This window comes from Asparagus officinalis, chromosome 7, assembly GCF_001876935.1.
Source record: "Asparagus officinalis chromosome 7, Aspof.V1, whole genome shotgun sequence".
In the NCBI taxonomy this organism is placed as follows: domain Eukaryota; kingdom Viridiplantae; phylum Streptophyta; class Magnoliopsida; order Asparagales; family Asparagaceae; genus Asparagus; species Asparagus officinalis.
Genome location: NC_033800.1, coordinates 72,068,532 through 72,085,875, shown reverse-complemented (window position 1 = coordinate 72,085,875; position 17,344 = coordinate 72,068,532). Strand labels below are relative to the sequence as shown.

At 42.3% G+C, this 17,344-nt stretch overlaps 1 protein-coding gene across 1 annotated transcript in view; it reads left to right on the top strand.

The window, feature by feature from the left end:
- The window catches only part of LOC109848642 (luminal-binding protein 2), a 6,204-nt gene continuing 3,264 nt past the window's right edge, over positions 14,405-17,344 (top strand). The window contains exons 1-5 of the mRNA XM_020418261.1: positions 14,405-14,632; positions 15,804-16,071; positions 16,151-16,365; positions 16,452-16,694; positions 17,005-17,344. The exon at positions 17,005-17,344 is cut by the window's right edge and continues 110 nt beyond it. Of these exons, the coding sequence (XP_020273850.1) occupies positions 14,575-14,632; positions 15,804-16,071; positions 16,151-16,365; positions 16,452-16,694; positions 17,005-17,344 (1,124 nt within the window). The 5' untranslated portion in view covers positions 14,405-14,574. The remainder of the gene's footprint in view (positions 14,633-15,803; positions 16,072-16,150; positions 16,366-16,451; positions 16,695-17,004) is intronic.

Below are 17,344 nucleotides of genomic sequence, written 5' to 3'. Positions count from 1 at the left end.
TCTGTGATCTTTATCTTAAACCGGGACAAATCTGTACTGTCGCGGATCTCCACCAGAGGTGCGGAACTTGATGGAATCGAAGAAACATGTACAGAACATCTTCTATCTTAACCCTGGCGCGGGTCAGACCTAAGTGACCCGTGGGTTGGAGGGTTAGACCTAAGTGACCCGCGGGCTAGAGAGTCGGATCTGAGTGACCCGCGGGCTGGAGGGTCGGAACTAGGTGACCCGCGACCTGGAGGGTCGGATCTGGGTAACCCGTAGGCTGGAGGGTAAGATCTGAGTGACCCGTGGGCTAGAGGGTCGGATCTGGGTGACCCGCGGGCTGGAGGGTCAGATCTGGGTGTCCCGTGGGCTGGAGGGTCGGATCTGAGTGTCCCGCGAGCTTCGATCTTTTCGGCCGCCGTCTTGGACTTTGGCCTCCATACTTTGTGTAGTCTTTGTGGCTTCTTTTCCACTTCTTCATTCTGTAATTTTTTGGCTTCTTACACAAAAATTCTTGCATGTGCAAGAAATGTGCGGCGTTTCTGAATCCTCTATTGAAGAGTCGATTGGGTCCTTTTGACGCGGATCCATTTGTTCTTTGTTGGTTTGAAGGAGGAAGGGTTGTCCACTCGCTGTTGTGGCGGTTGGCGCCTCCTGGACTTCAGAACCGCTTCATAGCGGATTCCATCAACTGGCTCTAAGGCTTTAGCCAGCTGGCGTACGAGGTATTGGTGTCGCCTCGGACGTGCTCTCTTTGATAATGTGGGCACATCATCAACAGTCAACCCCTTACTCAAGGGGTTCAGATCCGTGGTTTTAGCCTCGTCGGATGCCGGCGGGGCGACAAGTATTCCTCGTACTTCTGCTGATCGAACTCATATTTGACCTCTGTTTCCACTGGGATGAGGATCCGAGGTTGCGACACGTCAGCCTTCACAGAAAGGCTGCCGGCTCCTACTGTGGTGGCCAGTTTGTTTTCGTCAAAAGTCGCCTTCATTATTGATTTCATTATAACTTTAATCGTTTACAATGAATTCAAATAACAAAAATAAAAAAATTACAACTCTCTTGAAAATAAACACAAGAATCGTTTATCGGCTCTTGCTTGCGTGAGTTCTTCGCTAGTGTCGGGGTTTATTCGTGGACGACCGCGGATCGGATCCGGTTGTCGGAAAATTGACGGAGCTCCTACTTCACCAAGAAAGTATTCGCTTGAAGCTCTGAAATCGACCAAGCGAAATCAGTAGCTCTTCTCGAGATTAGGACTAAGCCTAATCTTAAGGAACCGACGTACGGGGCTTCGGATCCTTTGAAAGACTTCCCCTTTATGCTAAAGTTCGTCGGGATCTCCTTGGCCTTCGCTGAAATTTCGTGCTCCTTGACTCATCAATCCAGCAGCACCTTGTCCTCTTGATAAAATTCCAGACATGTAAAATGGAGGCCTTGGACTGATATTTATAGGCCTCGGGTGCTGGTATTTAGATAAGAATGAGCGATTTGGCCTTATCTTCAGTTAACAACAGCCTAACCACGTTTGTGGATGATATCAAATCAGTTGGGAACCCCTGAAACAGATAAATCCTGCGAAAACCGCTTTAAAACCATCGAAAATGTGTTTCGAGCTCTGGACTGCGCGACGGGCTCTGCTGACTCGTGGGGGGTGCGGGTCGACAAGATCTGACCCGCGCTTGTGCGGGTTTGTCGCCTCCGACGAGCTCTTTCTCTTTTGGCGCTTTTCTTTCTGGAACTTGTACTTTTTGTCGCTTCATGTATTTGGTCGACTCGTTGACTTGTACGCTTCGTTGTGAGACTGACCGTCGAACACGTCGGTCACTTGGGGCTACCTGACGTACGCGTGTTGGTTGACATGCGCGCGTTGGTTGACGTGCGCGTGTTGATTGATGCGCGCATGTTGACTGATGCGCACGAGCTGATTGACGCACGTGTTGATTGATGCGTGCGTGTTGACCGACGCGCACGAGCTGATTGACGCGCGCGTGTTGACCAACGCGCACGAGCTGATTGACTCGCGCATGTTGACCAACGCGCACCAGCTGATTGACGCGCGCGTGTTGACCGACGCGCACGAGCTGATTGAAGCGCATCTTGACTGACGCGCGCGAGCTGATTGGGTAAACCTTCTTGACTCGTCCACTCCTTGCTTCGAGTTTCCTGCGGGCTCTCATAGACAATTTTGGACGCCTACACCCTGTACTCTTCCACTTCATCCAATCTTAGGGGTTGTTTGGTTCGACTGTTTTATATAAAAAAAACTTCATGAAAATTGCCTGGTAGGGATAATTTTTATAATTAAATCGTCTCTGGTTTTGTTTCTTAAACCTTGTTTGGTTCAACTCTTTTTTATAGAAGTGATTTTCTATAAAGTATAAAAAAGATGAGGGTTTCATAGAAACCCACTTCCTCTCAATTGGGGCTGAAATCATATAAAAATCTGACATCTTCCCTTAAAAGTGGATATTTTATTCGCATGTACCCTTTTGCACCAATGTGATTTTCTCGTGGCCATTCAAAAGGAGTAAACTCTAGTTCAATTTTCTCTTATCTTCCAACTCCTCTCCCTCCTGTTTTGCGCTCTTTTTCATGTTATTAACCTTCAGGAAAGAAAACTCCAAAACTCCATCTCCTTCTCTCAAATTCGACTTAAGAGGAAATGCCGATTTTCGGTCTAATATGAAGAATCAAGGTTAGATATGATGGGGTAACCTCTATATAAAGTGTAGTCCTCTCTTTGAGAAACAACACAGAAAAATAACCTCAAAATTTATTACTGGAGCCCCCCTCAAAACAAATTCTAATCTCTTCTCCTCTCTTCTTAAAGGGCTAAATACCCATATTGGTATTTTAATTCCATCCCATTTACTAAGAAGGTATTTTAATTAGGCAAACATGTTTTAAGGCATTTTAATTGATTCAACTTATCAACAAGGTCCTTTTTCTCGTCGGCGACTAGTTTTCCGTCGAGAGCTCGTCACGTGCGTGACACGTGATGATTTAAACTGTTTTTTAGCTGCTGATGTGACACGGATTTGCTGACGTGGCAGTGTTTAAATGCGGGAATTAACCCTCTAAAATCCCAATTCACCCAAAATAGGACAGATCCGTGCCACATCAGCAGCTAAAAAACAGTTTAAGTCATCACGTGCCACACACGTGACGAGCTCTTGTCGAAAAATTGGTTGCCGACGAGAAAAATGACCTTATTGGTAAGTTAAATCAATTAAAATGACTTAAAGCAGATTTACCTAATTAAAATATCTTTTTGATAAATAAGATACTAATATAGGTATTTAGCCCTTCTTAAAGTAACACTGGTATCAGAGATGTTATCCCGTGGTTTTCTCTGTTCTCCTAATATCCGATGGATTATATTTCTCTTTCTGCCTAGGTGACAGCTACCGAGCTCTTTTTCTTCCTTCTCGATTTCAAAAAAAGCATCTAAAGCATCTCTGAACCTTTTCAACTATTTTTTATTTTATTTATGTTATCAAACCCCATCATGTGAGCCTGATTTTGTTGCCCCATTATTATATATATATATTTGTTTTTCCCAGAGTGCTCTCGTTATTGAATATTTCAATTGTTTATTTTTTTTCTAAATACCCCTTGCCCTAATTATTTTCTGAATAAGACCCTCATCCCAAGCCAAGCCAGAATCGTAACAATCTCTCAGCAGCTGCCACCTTCAACTAGCAATTCAGATCAGTTCGACACCGGCCAGATCATCTCCGACTTCGATGACCATTTGATCAAATTATCTTTGGTTCTATCTACTGGACCCTTTCCAAATACAAGCTTCACCAACTCAGATCAGAGAGTTGCTTGTTCAATCAACACCACTAAGAAACAATCTCGCTCAAATTGAAGCCTCATTCATCAACTTAGAACAATCAGGTTCTTTTAAATATTTTTCTTGGTTTCTAACCTTATTCTATTTTTTAATATATTTGTTATTACATCAACCTTATACAATATTTTTAATTGGAAAATTAGTTTAGTTCTCTACCAAATGGCTTGTAAACTTGTTCTACTAGAACTAGAAAAAATTAACAAATTTAATGACAGTAATTTGTAGGCAAATAAAATTGCCTCTATCCCTAACAAAGGAAGCTTTTGGTCAATATCTAGACATGCACGAGTTGTATAACAAACACATCAAGATTTGAGCAATATATTGCCCACTTCACCCTTTTGGGTAAAAACTAACAAACCAATATAGAAATTATTTGAAGAAAGTTGTTCTAAATCAACTTGGAACAAGCAAAGAAGCTTAAAGGTTCGCCTGCGAGGCTGAACTTCGCCTAAAGTTCGCCTGAACACTGAACTTCGCCTGAGCATTCAAGCTCGCCTGAATGAAGTTAAGTTCGCCTAAACACTTAACTTCGCCTACAAGGTTCGCCGGCATGCTCTAGCTCGCCTGCAAGCTTGCCAAGTTTGCCTGAACGTTCAAGTCCACCAGTGTTAAGTCCGCCTGCACTGCTTGACCAAGTCAGTCACTAAGGCTTAAAATGTGGAAGTGGTTACGCCCACTTCTCACATTCATAGAAGACAGTTACACATCATTCTTCTCTATAAATAGCCACTAATGGCTACCAAAAAAAGGAGAGAAATGGGAGGAACCTAACATTGAGACGATTAGGTACTTGGCCTCTAGCAATCAAGCATTCTAGCTTGGGTATTCAAACTCTGACAAAGCTTCTACCACACGAGGAAGCTTATCCCCAATCTTGTTCGAATCGTCAACGGGAAGTAAGCTCGTCTCAAACATCGAGTGAGGTATCCTTTCGCCCTAACGACCCCATGTTAAACAAAAGAGAGATCAGATCAATTCTCTCTTCTTTTGTGTAAAAGAGATTTCTATTTTGTAATACACAAATCAATCAATACAAATTCAGAATCATCTTTGACGATCTACAAAAGATGGTGACCACAGTGGGAGAAATCATTCTATCAGATGAATTAGTGGTGGCACAGTTCGACGAGGTTGCTACAGGGACTACCGTTGAGTCCCTCATCATAGAGTTCGATCATGCTAAGTATAAAGAATACTTATCTTCTACTTCATCTGGTGGAAAAACGTCACGTAAATATCATAAAATCTTACGTGAGGCTCAACCCCAAGGCCATAGTGACTAAGAACTCTACTTGAACAATCACTAGGGGTTCCATTCCCCCTAAGACTATTGAGGTAGGCCAAAAGGCCAAAGATGCAAATTGTGAAGTCACTCGTTGGGTTGTTAAGCAATCCACACAAACTCTTGTCTCCGAAGAGATCAAAGTTCATGTTGGTACAGATTATGCCTTCACCGTCAACGTGAACGCTCCTCTCTCAAAGAGGGCCAGGCAGAGGCGACGATAAGCCTGCGTTCGCCATGAATCACGTGCTCTGATCTCTTTCGATGACCGAAATATGAGGTCCGCTTGATAAACAATGCTAGTTCTAAGAACAAAGGCAATGTTCCCAGTTTTGGCAAGTTGCGCAGTTCAGGCGAACCTCATATTACTGGCGAAGGTCACCGATCAAACGGACTTCCCCAGTCAAATGAACTTCATCAATCAGGCGGATTTAAGTCGACTAGAGAACCTCGCCAGGGTCGCCTGACAGCTCAATCCCACCTGCAAACTGAGCTTCGCTAGAAAGGTAAAGTGGTCGAAGTTCACCTGACAGGCGCACTTCACCAACGTGAGCAAACTGAATGCCTGTAAGATCACCAAACTAGCGAACCTCGCTAGGAAGAACAGAGAGTTGAACTTCATCAATTTCACTAGCCTAGGCGACTTCGCCTGCCTAGGCAAGTTTGCCAGAATCCAACACTTGGAAATTTCTCCAAATGATCTCTTGAACCTTCTTCTCACAATCACTCAGCTGATCCTTTTGACACTGGGGGTTGCAAGCATCGATCCACAGTGGATCTCAAAGAACACTTGACGTGCAAACACAGTATTCATGAGATAACACCTCGATACCACTGTGAGAGGCTTATCACAGCAGTACTCGCTGGGTGCCAGTGTGGTGAATTGTCGAAACCATCAATATTTGAGAGACTCTCTAAGCGAACAGTAGAGACAAGACTTCCTTGCCGGAGATGTAACTGCGTGAGGAAAGAAGCTCTCGATGACTTGGATCTCCCAACTGCAACTATCAACATGACAAGAAAGTCTAAGGCGAAGAATTCAGACTCTTCTGATGCTGAATTTTCACCGGGACTAAGAGGCCTCTTCATTGAGCCTGAGAGTGTCTACCAGCACACCCGGACTCAGACAAGACTACCATATCGCTTGATTACAAGCGATTAGCATCTATTTCTAATGATAATGATGATGATTTCTTAGCAGTAGCAATATCTCAGGCTTCAAGCTCGATTCAGGGTGAGCGCGCAAAGGTGCACATGGCTGAAATTCCTGATGACATAGACAAGAAGCTGGAAAAGCACCAAACTGTGATCGCCATGCAACAAGGAACAATCATTGCCATAAATGAGATGCTAGAAACTTCTGAACAAAAAGAAAAAGAATAAGAGGACATCGCGGGCTCCCCCGAAGTCTTCAACCAAGAACAAAGAGCGTGAACCGACTCCTCTACAAACAACAAAAGGAGAAGAGAATACCGGGTCGCCCTCTGATTCATCATCCGAGTCTTCAGAAGGGGCATCATATTCTGGCAACAATCCATGAGATAAGAGGCTTGATGAGTTCTAAAACCAACTGCACGCCTTGAAACTCCAGAAAAATATGAATGAACTGGAGGTTGTCAGGACGTATCCGGTCGAATGAGATACAATCTCCTACCCGGTGAAGTTTAAGCCCATGAGCCTAGTCCAGTTTGATGGTAAGGGTTCTCCCTCACAATATATCTACTTTTTTTTTTTGCTCAAATAGGATTTCTTATAGGGAACGATCCTATACTGACCCGGCTGTTCATCGGAATCCTGAAAAGGGTAGCATTTGAATGATTTCGCAGGCTAAAACCAAGCTCCATCAAATCTTGGGCTGACCTGGAGAAGCTATTCTTGGCCCGCTTCTTCGATGACGACACAGAGGTGTCAATGTCCACTCTGCTAGCTGAAAAATAGAGAAAAGGGGAGTCTGTTAATGACTTCGTGAAGAGATTTAGAAATTAGTTGCTGCATTACTATGATTAGGTTTATTGAAGACACATTGATCGAGATGTGCCATAATAATCTCTCAATCCATATTTTATCCAAGATTGGAGAGGTAGAGACCTAAGCTTGGAAGGAGCTTGTTCGCCAAGGTAAATAGGTAGAAAACATTCTCAAGAGGATAGATACCGAGGAGCCGCATGAATCTCGAAGAGGGGATAACCAAGGCAACTTTACCCCTCACACCCATTCAAAGGGGAAAGATACTTTGACAGTAGAAACTACTTCCTCATCCAAACCCTCTTCAAAACAGAAGGGCAATTCTTTGGACAACCATTTCCAGAAGCAGTACGACTTCAAAGATGAACAAGTCGTCCTAATTCTCAAGTCCTTAATTAAGATGAAGAAGATCAAGCTTCCAGAATCAAAGCAATCTGAGGAGGCTTTAAGGAAAGATGATTCTAATTACTGCATGTACCACATGATGGTGCATCACCCAACGAAGGCATACTACATCTTGAAGGATAAAATCCAAGCTTTATTAGATGCATGCATCATGACCCTTCAATCTTGATTTGTACTAATATATGCAGGACGAGACCTGCGAAGCCAATGTGGCGTCTAAAGAATAAGTATGGCACCTATTCTTCAATGCAGCAGGGATAGTCTTGGTTTCTCCACAAAACCATGTATTACCACGAACCTTCTCTCTAATGGAGCCATGCTCTAACAACATAGCCGAGTATAACGCTTTGCTCATTAGTCTTGACTTAGCCAAGAAATTAGGGGTAAAGCACTCGGAAGCATATGATGACTCAAAGCTCGTCATCAATCTGCTCAATGGGGAGTTCGAAGTCAGACATGAGCATCTGGTCCCTCACCATAAAACGACCATCACATTAGCTAATTCTTTTGAAGGTTTTTTACATTGATTATGTGCCTCACCTCAAGAATATATGTCGTTGCCCTGACATCACTTGCAGCTACACTATCTCTACCTGAAGGAACTACTCAGCGAGTTACTATAGCCAGCAGACAACTATTCTGACCTAAGTATGCATTGCAAATCAACATGGTCGATGAAGAGCCCAAAAGTGTTTGAACCTAGGGATTGGCGATTCACGATAATTGGTTATGTCTTATACAGCTTACTACCTGAAGACATTAAAGAAAGAGAATTTGTCCATAGACGGGCGCCAAGATTCTATTATGCTTCCCAGTCGCAAACCCTATATAGGAGGTCATACGATGGATTATTGCTTCGGTGCTTGTCAACTAAAGAAGTAGAAGAATACCTTAAAGAATCACATGATGGCATTTATGGAGCTCACCACACAGGACCTAAACTATGAGATCGACTAAGCAAACTTGGCTACTACTAGCCGAAGATGATCAGCAACGTTGTTGCTTACACCAAACGATCTCGCGCATGCCAAATAATGCTAACTACATGCATCAACCGCTGGAGCATCTACATCCTTCGGCCACTTCATGGTCATACGAAACATGAGGGATGGACATCATCAGGCTGACTTCCCTATCTTCTACGAAAGGACATCGCTTCATCCTGGTGATAACTGATCACTTTTCCAAATGGGCCGAAGTAATTCCATTGAAAGAATTCAAGACAAGTGATGTGATCAAGTTCGTCAAACATCACATTATATACATGTATGGTGTCCCAGGAAGCATCATCCATAACAACGGACCCCAGTTTTCCAGCCAGACTTTCACACGATTCTGTGACAAGTTCAGAATCAGAAACTTGGTGTCAACAGCCTATAACCCTGCTACAAATGGACAAGTAGAAGCTGTTAATAAGACCATCATCAAAATTCTCACCAAGTTGGTCTCCACAAGCAAATGAGACTGGAATGAGAAGTTGGGTCAAAGCTTATGGGCATATAGCATGACGGTTCGTACACCAACGGGTATTACACCATACTCTTTGGTATATAGATGTAAAGCCGTATTGTCATTGGAAGTTTAAATTCCATCTATTCAGATATCACTTATGATCGATATGACAATTGAAGAAAGTCATCGCCAACGCCTTGAAGAACTTAAAGGGCTAGATGAAAAGCGACTACAAGCTCAACAACATATCGAGCTTTACCAGGTTCGAATCTCCAAAGTGTTTAACAAGAAAGTCAGATATTGTATTTTCAAGGAAGGTGATCTGGTTCTCTCCGTCCGATGCCCAATGATTCTGAACTCCAAAAAGAAAGGCAAGTTCGAGCCGAAATGAGAAGAGCCATTTGTAGTAGAAACGGTCTACTCAAATGGAGCATATCGCTTAATCAATTAAGATGGTGATAAGATCATGATACATATCAATGGTAAATTCCTAAAAAAGTACTACCTATAGGCTTCTTACATACCGGCGTCTTCCCTATAATGGTCTTCATGATTGACGAGGATTACTATTGCCCAAGCGCGAGGGACGCAGATCATTCAATCTGACATCCTACAAACACCATGGATGTAACGATGATGCTTGATGTCAACGATATTGAGAAACACGACCTTCGACATCATTGAAGTAGTTAAAGTTCTTTTAACTCCCACGAGGTTAACCAAGGATAGCGGGTCTACAAAACTAACACGTTAATGATTACCTATGATAGTCAATGTCTTTCAAATTTTTGCACCAATCCTCTTCAACATGATGGCGGGTCTTCAAAACTATTACGTTAATGATTACCCCTGACAGTAAAATTCCTCCAAATTCTCTCACCAATCCTTTTCAATAGGATGATGGGTCTCCAAAACTATCACGTTAATAATTACCTCTGATAGTCAATTTCCTCCAAATTCTCCCACCAATCATCTTCAATAGGATGGCATGTCTACACAAAACTTTCACGTTAATGATTACCTCTGATAGTTCAATCTCCCACTAGATTCTCCCACCAATCCTCTTCAACAAGATAGCGGGTCCACAACAAACTATCATGTTAACAATTACCTCTGATAATCAACTCTTTAACCTCTATTGAAAATACTCTGTCAAGTAGCGGCCTACCATGCGATGAACCCCTACTTGTCATTCATTCAAGATAGTGATATACCATGCGATGTTTCACTACTTGATCTTTTCTAAACGTTCTATTTCCTTAGAGCGATAAAAAATAGTAGCCTACCATGTGATGTGCCTCTATCCCAATCACAATTGCTATACTCCCATGTCACTGAACGACTTAATTATTCCAATTATTCCTGCAAGTAACGTTGTTCAAGATAGGAACCTACCAGGCGTTGTGCCCCTATCTATCCTCTTATTCCTGAATAGTGACCTACTAAGCAATGAGTCACTATTCAGATCTGAGATTGTTATTTTACTAACGAGATCATCACATTATTTCAGTCATTTCCACAAACGACCACTTCTTGAAATAGTAGGCCTACCACGTGATAAGCCTCGTTTTTAAATTTTCAGGTTAACCTGTTGCACTGAACATCGCAACCAAACTTGATTAGGAATTAATCGTTGTAATCATACTCAACTCTTAATCTGATGCCTCGAATGGATAAGGATAGAGGAGAAATTTTAGCATTAAGCTTAAAAGAAACTCCTCGATAACTTATCATGCTAAGGAAAAAAACATGGCTAGTCCATCATCAATCATTTCTTGAACTTTATCTCCAGTTAGATTTATATGAATGATTTTATACTTATATACTGTCTATATTTTCTATATACTCCTACCCCTTCCCCTGAGGAGAGGTGGAGATGATTTCGCTATAGCGCTTTAACGCTCCTTGTTTCCTCCCTTTCAGGCAGCGAGTCCAGTGTACGGAGAGCCGCAGGTTGATGGGTTTTCTTATAGATTCCATTTAACTATTTATTATTTTAGTAGTTATTTCAGAACTTCACAGATAGTGTTTATGTTCAGACTCTAGACTTGTATTTTATTTTGTAGAGGCTGAGAGCCTTAGTGATACTTTATTTGACTCATTGTATTTGAGGTTTATTTCAGACTCAGAGATACTTTTATTCTATTTTAGTTGGGCTCATTGATGATTATTCTCTCATTACTTCTGTGTACACTTGGTTTGTTCTATTTCTATTATTTGTCTGTCGGTACTTTCCCCTATTTGTTGTTTCCACTAGAGAGATAGTGACTATGATGGTGAAACATGTCGTAGCATGGTGTTCGGTGCTTGGCAGGTTTGACAATCCGGGTTTCACCTTGGATTGCAGTCTCACGTGAAACCTGGGGCGTCACAGTGGGTAAGTTTCAGTACGCAGTAGAAGCTTGATTGGATGAGTTTGATTAACCGAGACCAAACAAGTGCTTGTGTTTGTGGGCCAAAGATACCACAAATTCAGTCTTCTTGAATGTCAAGAAGTCCGATCTCCAAAGAACAAGAAGTTCGATCTCCAACGGCGTGCCAGGAACAAGACAGATCTCAAGTCCAAGATGGTCTTGAGATCTCTCAAATTCGCCCTCAAAAAGGTCAGGTCCTAAGACCCTTTCTCTATGGCTACTCATGGCCTTTTATAGAGAGGAAGGAGGGTGTAACAACTCCCTTAAATTATGGGAAGTGACCATTCTCATACTAGGTATGGCTATGAGGAGAATCATGACAAATCCCTTCAATTGTGAGAAGTGACTCTTCCCATACTGGGTATGGCCATGAGGAGAATCATAGTCATTCCCTTAAATCGTGGGAAGTGACCTCTCCCATGCCTCAAGTGGATGGGCTTGGCAAGCTTGCGGGCGATCTTGCCTTGTGTAGGCGAGCTTAAAGCATGTAGGCGAGCTTCAAGCGTGTAGGAAAGCTTGGGTCATGCAGGCGAGCTTCCAGCTATTAGGCGAGCTTGGCCTATGCAAGCGAGCTTCAAGCTGTCAGGCGAGCGTAGCCTTTAGGCGAGCCTGGATCATGCAGGCAGCTTCAAGCTGTCAGGTGAGCTTGGCTTATGCAGGCGAGCCTGGATCGTGAGGCAAGCTTCAAGCTGTCAAGCGAGCTTGACCTTTAGGCGAGCTTGGATCATGCGGGTGAGCTTCAAGCTATCAGGCGAGCTTGGCCTTCAGGCGAGCTTGGCTCATGCAAGGGAGCTTCAAGCTTGTCAGGCGAGCTTGGCTTATGCAGGCGAGCTTTCCATCTGTCAGGCGAGCTTAGCTCATGCAGGCAAGCTTCAAGCTGTCATGCGAGATTGGCCTATGTAGACGAGCTTCAAGCTATCAAGCGAGCTTGGCCTTCAGGCGAGCTAAACTCTTTGAAGGCGAGCTTGCTCTTCAGGCGAGCTCCAGAACATGCTACAAAGAACAGACCATAACTTTCGAACCGTAAGTCAGAATTGGATAAATTATATATGAAAATCGACTATCTCGACAAGATGGAGCCGACCAAATGAATCAAAGTTTGGTTTGCTACTACCCGTTTTGTTAAATTCCCTCTGGTTTGAGAGATATCACTGTTTTTGTCTGTTTTGTGAAGTCAAGCATTCAGGCGAACTTGACTTTCAGGTGGGTCTGACTTTGCTCAAGTAGGCCTGACTTCACTCAGATAGACCGTTGAGATCTTTTGCTTGTTCCAAGTTGCTGTGTAGGGATAAAGACAATTTTTATTGCCTACAGAGGGCACCTAGGGATTTTGTCGATGGTGTGCATTGGTCTGACCCTGAGTAGGTGCCAAGGTCTTTAGTGTCGGAACCGGCCGAGTCGGGGCGTGCCTTGGTTTTACCCCGAGAGAGTACCAAGGACTTTTGTCGATGGTGTGCCTTGGTTTTACCCAGAGTAGGTGCCAAGATCTTTTGAGTCGAAGCCGACCGAGTCGATGATGATCGATCGACGAGAGCTACACATAGATACAGTAGGAAAACATATCTTGTTTGAAGATAGTTTATTAATCTAATTGCCTTGGAGAGAACCATATTTGCCTTAGGCTTATTCATAAAAGTGACTCCAAGGTCTTTGGCCGAAGTAGGCCGAGTTGATGGCGGTCAGCCTTGGTGGTAGCCGAGGTAAAGGAGAGATGAAGGGTCCCATGGTGGGTGCTAAACTATTAATGTCAACTATCAAACAATGATGTTATTTTTGAATTAAAGTAGGATTAGAGTCCTCATAACTTCTTCAGACGAATGGCCCCATAAATCGCTATTCTTCCCTGCACCCGAAACACTCGTGAGAGGTCGGAGTTGGGTTCTTCGGAGAAGATACCAATCAACTGAAAATAGTTCTAAGTATGCAGAAGTTGCATACCTGTGACCCCCTTAGGGGCTTGAGGGCTCCCTTCATCAGTAGGCGATAAGCCCATATTTATACCCAGCTGAGAGAGGTAAATATGTAATTGTGATCGACTCCAAGCAGTAGCTAAATTGGTAGACAACTGATAGGTATCAGTTGTGGGTGTCATGAGTTACATGTGTGATAACAGGTGTTGGCCGCTGGCGAAGATGGTCATCCAGGTGGTTAGTGCAAAGACTTTTAGGGGCTGATGAGCCATGATGACTTTGTTAGAGCATTTAATGTCATGGTGAAATTAAATTATTGATTCCGGCCTCTACAATTTTAACTTCACTGTTTGCCATTAGCGATATTGAGGTCGTCGGACTTAATTTATTAGCATTCCTATTTTAAAATTTTATAAGGGTCTCTCTTTAATTAAAGGAATATGAATTCGAAATCTAGCATTGTCAATATTATTGGGTTAATTGCGCATTGGCTTCATTTTGGTAGATAGACCCCTATACGTTAATTTCTAAATTACAGTTCACTAGCTACAAATCATGGACTTGAGCATAAGAGGGTCTTCGGTCGAGTCTCGACTCTGCACTCGCAGAATAAGACTCTTGACGCTCATTTCTATGCGGGGAGCCCGTAGATAGATCTGTTGCGCACGCCACTCTATTTCTTGCGTGCATTATCTTTAGACTTTAATATTTGAGATGTCATTTCAACTTCAAGCCTGAGCACAACATTTTGTTCGAACGAAAAAAACTTCAAAAAAAAGGGCCTTATACTCCCCATGCCGCCCAGAAGTGCCACAATTTCCGGCCCAAAGTCCATTACAAGCCCGCAACTGCCTAAACGGGCGACAACAAATTCAAAGACGAAACCCGATCCAATACCATCGTAAAGAACTAACCTAACCAACCCATCACAAACCGTACGATAAACTAAACCAGCGGTCGAGATTAACCCAACAACTCAATATCATCAATTGGCCAAGCCCAGAGCCACCCGGACGCCGATTGGTCCACGTCATCACAAGTGACATGTTCAATTCCCGGCCCCACGGGATCCTGCTATAAATACCAGTTGACGCGGAACGCGAATCGAGGAGGAAAAAGAAGGGGTAAAAAAGTAAGAAAAAGCGGAGAGAGAGAGAGAGAGGGAGGGAGATCACTAGAAGTTTCTAGAGAGAGAGAGAGAGAGAGAGAGGATTTCGATCTGAGATCTACTAGCGTTTGAGTTTATATATAGAGAGAGAGGGGGGGAGAGAGCTCCTGAAGGGGCGCGTCATGGATCGATCGATGAGGAACCGAGGCTCTCTAATCCTGCTCGGTCTCGTTCTTGCTGGTAACGTCGCGATCCGATCTCTTTGAGTTGTTTGATTTGAATAATTTTTTTGTTAGTTTCAGTGATAATGCAGTTGGGTCTGGTTTAGTTGGTAGTGTTCAAGTGCTTAGATCTGTGCGTTTCTTTTGATTTTATGATCTGAATCGTACTCGGAAATCTCGTGATCTTAGTACAATTTGCATTTTCTACCAGTTTTTTTAGGCCAAATATCAGAAAACCCACCTTTGGACAATTATCAGAAAACCCTCCTTAACTCTCAAAATATGAGAAACCCCCCCCCCCCAAAAAAAACCCTTTAACTTCCAAATTTTATCGAAAAACCTTCCTAATGATGTGTTTTTTGATAAAATTTTAAAGTTAAGGGGGTTTTTCTGATAACACCTAAATTCAGGGGATTTCTGATATTTTCAAAGTTAAGGTGGGTTTTCTGATAATCATCCAAAGTTAGTTTTTTAGGCTAAATATCAGAACCCCCTTTGGACAATTATCTGAAAACTCCGCTTAACTTCCAAAATATGAGAACCCCCTCCCCTTAAATATGGGGATTATCATAAAACGTCAAAACGTCCTTTTAACTTTAAGATTTTATCAGAAAATCCTTTTAGCTTTCAAATTTTATCAAAAAACCTTCCTAATGAGGGGTTTTTTGATAAAATTTCAAAGTTAAAAGGGGTTTTTCTGATAGCACCTAAATTAAGGGTGGTTTTCTGATAATTTGAAAGTTAAGGGGTTTTCTGATAATCATCCAAAGTTAAGGGGGGTTTTATGATATTTAGCCTTTTTATTGATAAATAACTTGGTAGTGAGAAGATAGAATGCGATTAATCTTTTTTGAACCTAAACGTTTCAGAATCACGAGAAAAGGGAAATGCCATTTGTAGAAGCCAAATAGTTAAGAAATTATTCCATGATCATGAGATAGAAAAATGCCAAGATAGATACCAAATAGTTAAAAATCTAATATTTGTCATAAGAAGTAACACGCTCATGTTATTTGAATACCTTTCCCGTTGATGTCAAGGAGCGGGAGAATCTTCATTTAGGTAATTCCTTTTTGTTTAACTGGGTTATTTTGGATTATGCTTTTATGGATTCATAATTATGGGTTTTCCTTTAAAATGTGGACTTGTTTAAAGCACGAGTATGCTCATATAGAAGAACATGTTCACAGGATGTTTATTTGCATTCTCAATCGCCAAAGAGGAAGCCACCAAGTTAGGAACTGTCATCGGTATTGATCTTGGGACCACCTATTCTTGTGTTGGTGTCTACAAGAACGGACATGTTGAAATCATAGCTAATGACCAAGGGAACCGTATCACTCCATCATGGGTGGCCTTCACCGACAGTGAAAGGTTGATTGGTGAGGCTGCGAAGAATCAGGCAGCTGTGAACGCTGAAAGAACCATTTTTGATGTCAAGAGACTTATTGGACGGAAGTAAGTTGTTCCTCCATACAGTTGCTTATTTAAATGTATTTGATTTTTCTGACTATACTAAATTGTGTGCGCTTAATAGATTTGAAGACAAGGAGGTTCAGAGGGATATGACGCTCGTTCCATACAAGATTGTCAACAAGGATGGAAAACCTTATATCCAAGTAAAGATCAAGGATGGGGAAACTAAGGTTTTCAGTCCTGAGGAGATCAGCGCCATGATTTTGACTAAGATGAAAGAGACAGCTGAAGAATTCCTCGGGAAGAAAATTAAGGATGCTGTTGTCACTGTCCCAGGTGAAGTTGCTCTTCTCTTTAATTAATTAAAATTTTACAATTATGAGTGTACTTCTTCCTAACGGAAATCCTTCTCCGTGCTCCAGCATACTTCAATGATGCTCAAAGACAGGCAACTAAGGATGCTGGTGTAATTGCTGGCTTGAATGTGGCTAGAATTATCAATGAGCCCACAGCTGCTGCGATTGCATATGGTCTCGATAAGAAGGGTGGTGAGAAGAACATCCTTGTCTTTGACCTTGGTGGTGGTACTTTTGATGTCAGTATCTTGACCATTGATAATGGAGTTTTTGAGGTTTTGGCTACAAATGGTGACACTCATTTGGGAGGTAATGTTCTTATTCCATGTAACTTACATGTTTATTGGTAAACCCTATCCATATCATAATTATAAAACCTCAACGTCATCATAAGAGATTGCGTTCTCTCTCTTTGTAGAGATGTCATTATCTTGACCAACATCACTCAGTCAAACAATCTATTTTGTTTTTTTTTTTTGTTCATTTCGAAAATCGCCAACTTCCAACTGCTGTCCTCAAGAGAATAAAACCTTAAATAGACATTGTTTAGTTTATACAATAACAAGTTATTCTGAAAAGGTAATTTCTTGTATTTGGGCTCACTTCTTTTCTCCTGCAGGTGAGGACTTCGATCAGAGAATCATGGAATACTTCATCAAACTAATCAAGAAGAAACATGGAAAGGACATCAGCAAGGATAACCGTGCACTTGGCAAACTAAGAAGGGAAGCCGAGCGTGCCAAGAGAGCTCTGAGCAACCAGCACCAAGTCCGTGTAGAGATTGAATCTCTTTTTGACGGAATTGACTTCTCTGAGCCTTTAACCAGGGCCAGGTTCGAAGAACTTAACAATGATCTCTTCAGAAAGACAATGGGTCCAGTTAAGAAAGCCATGGAAGATGCAGGACTCCAGAAGAGCCAGATTGATGAGATTGTTCTTGTTGGTGGAAGTACTAGAAT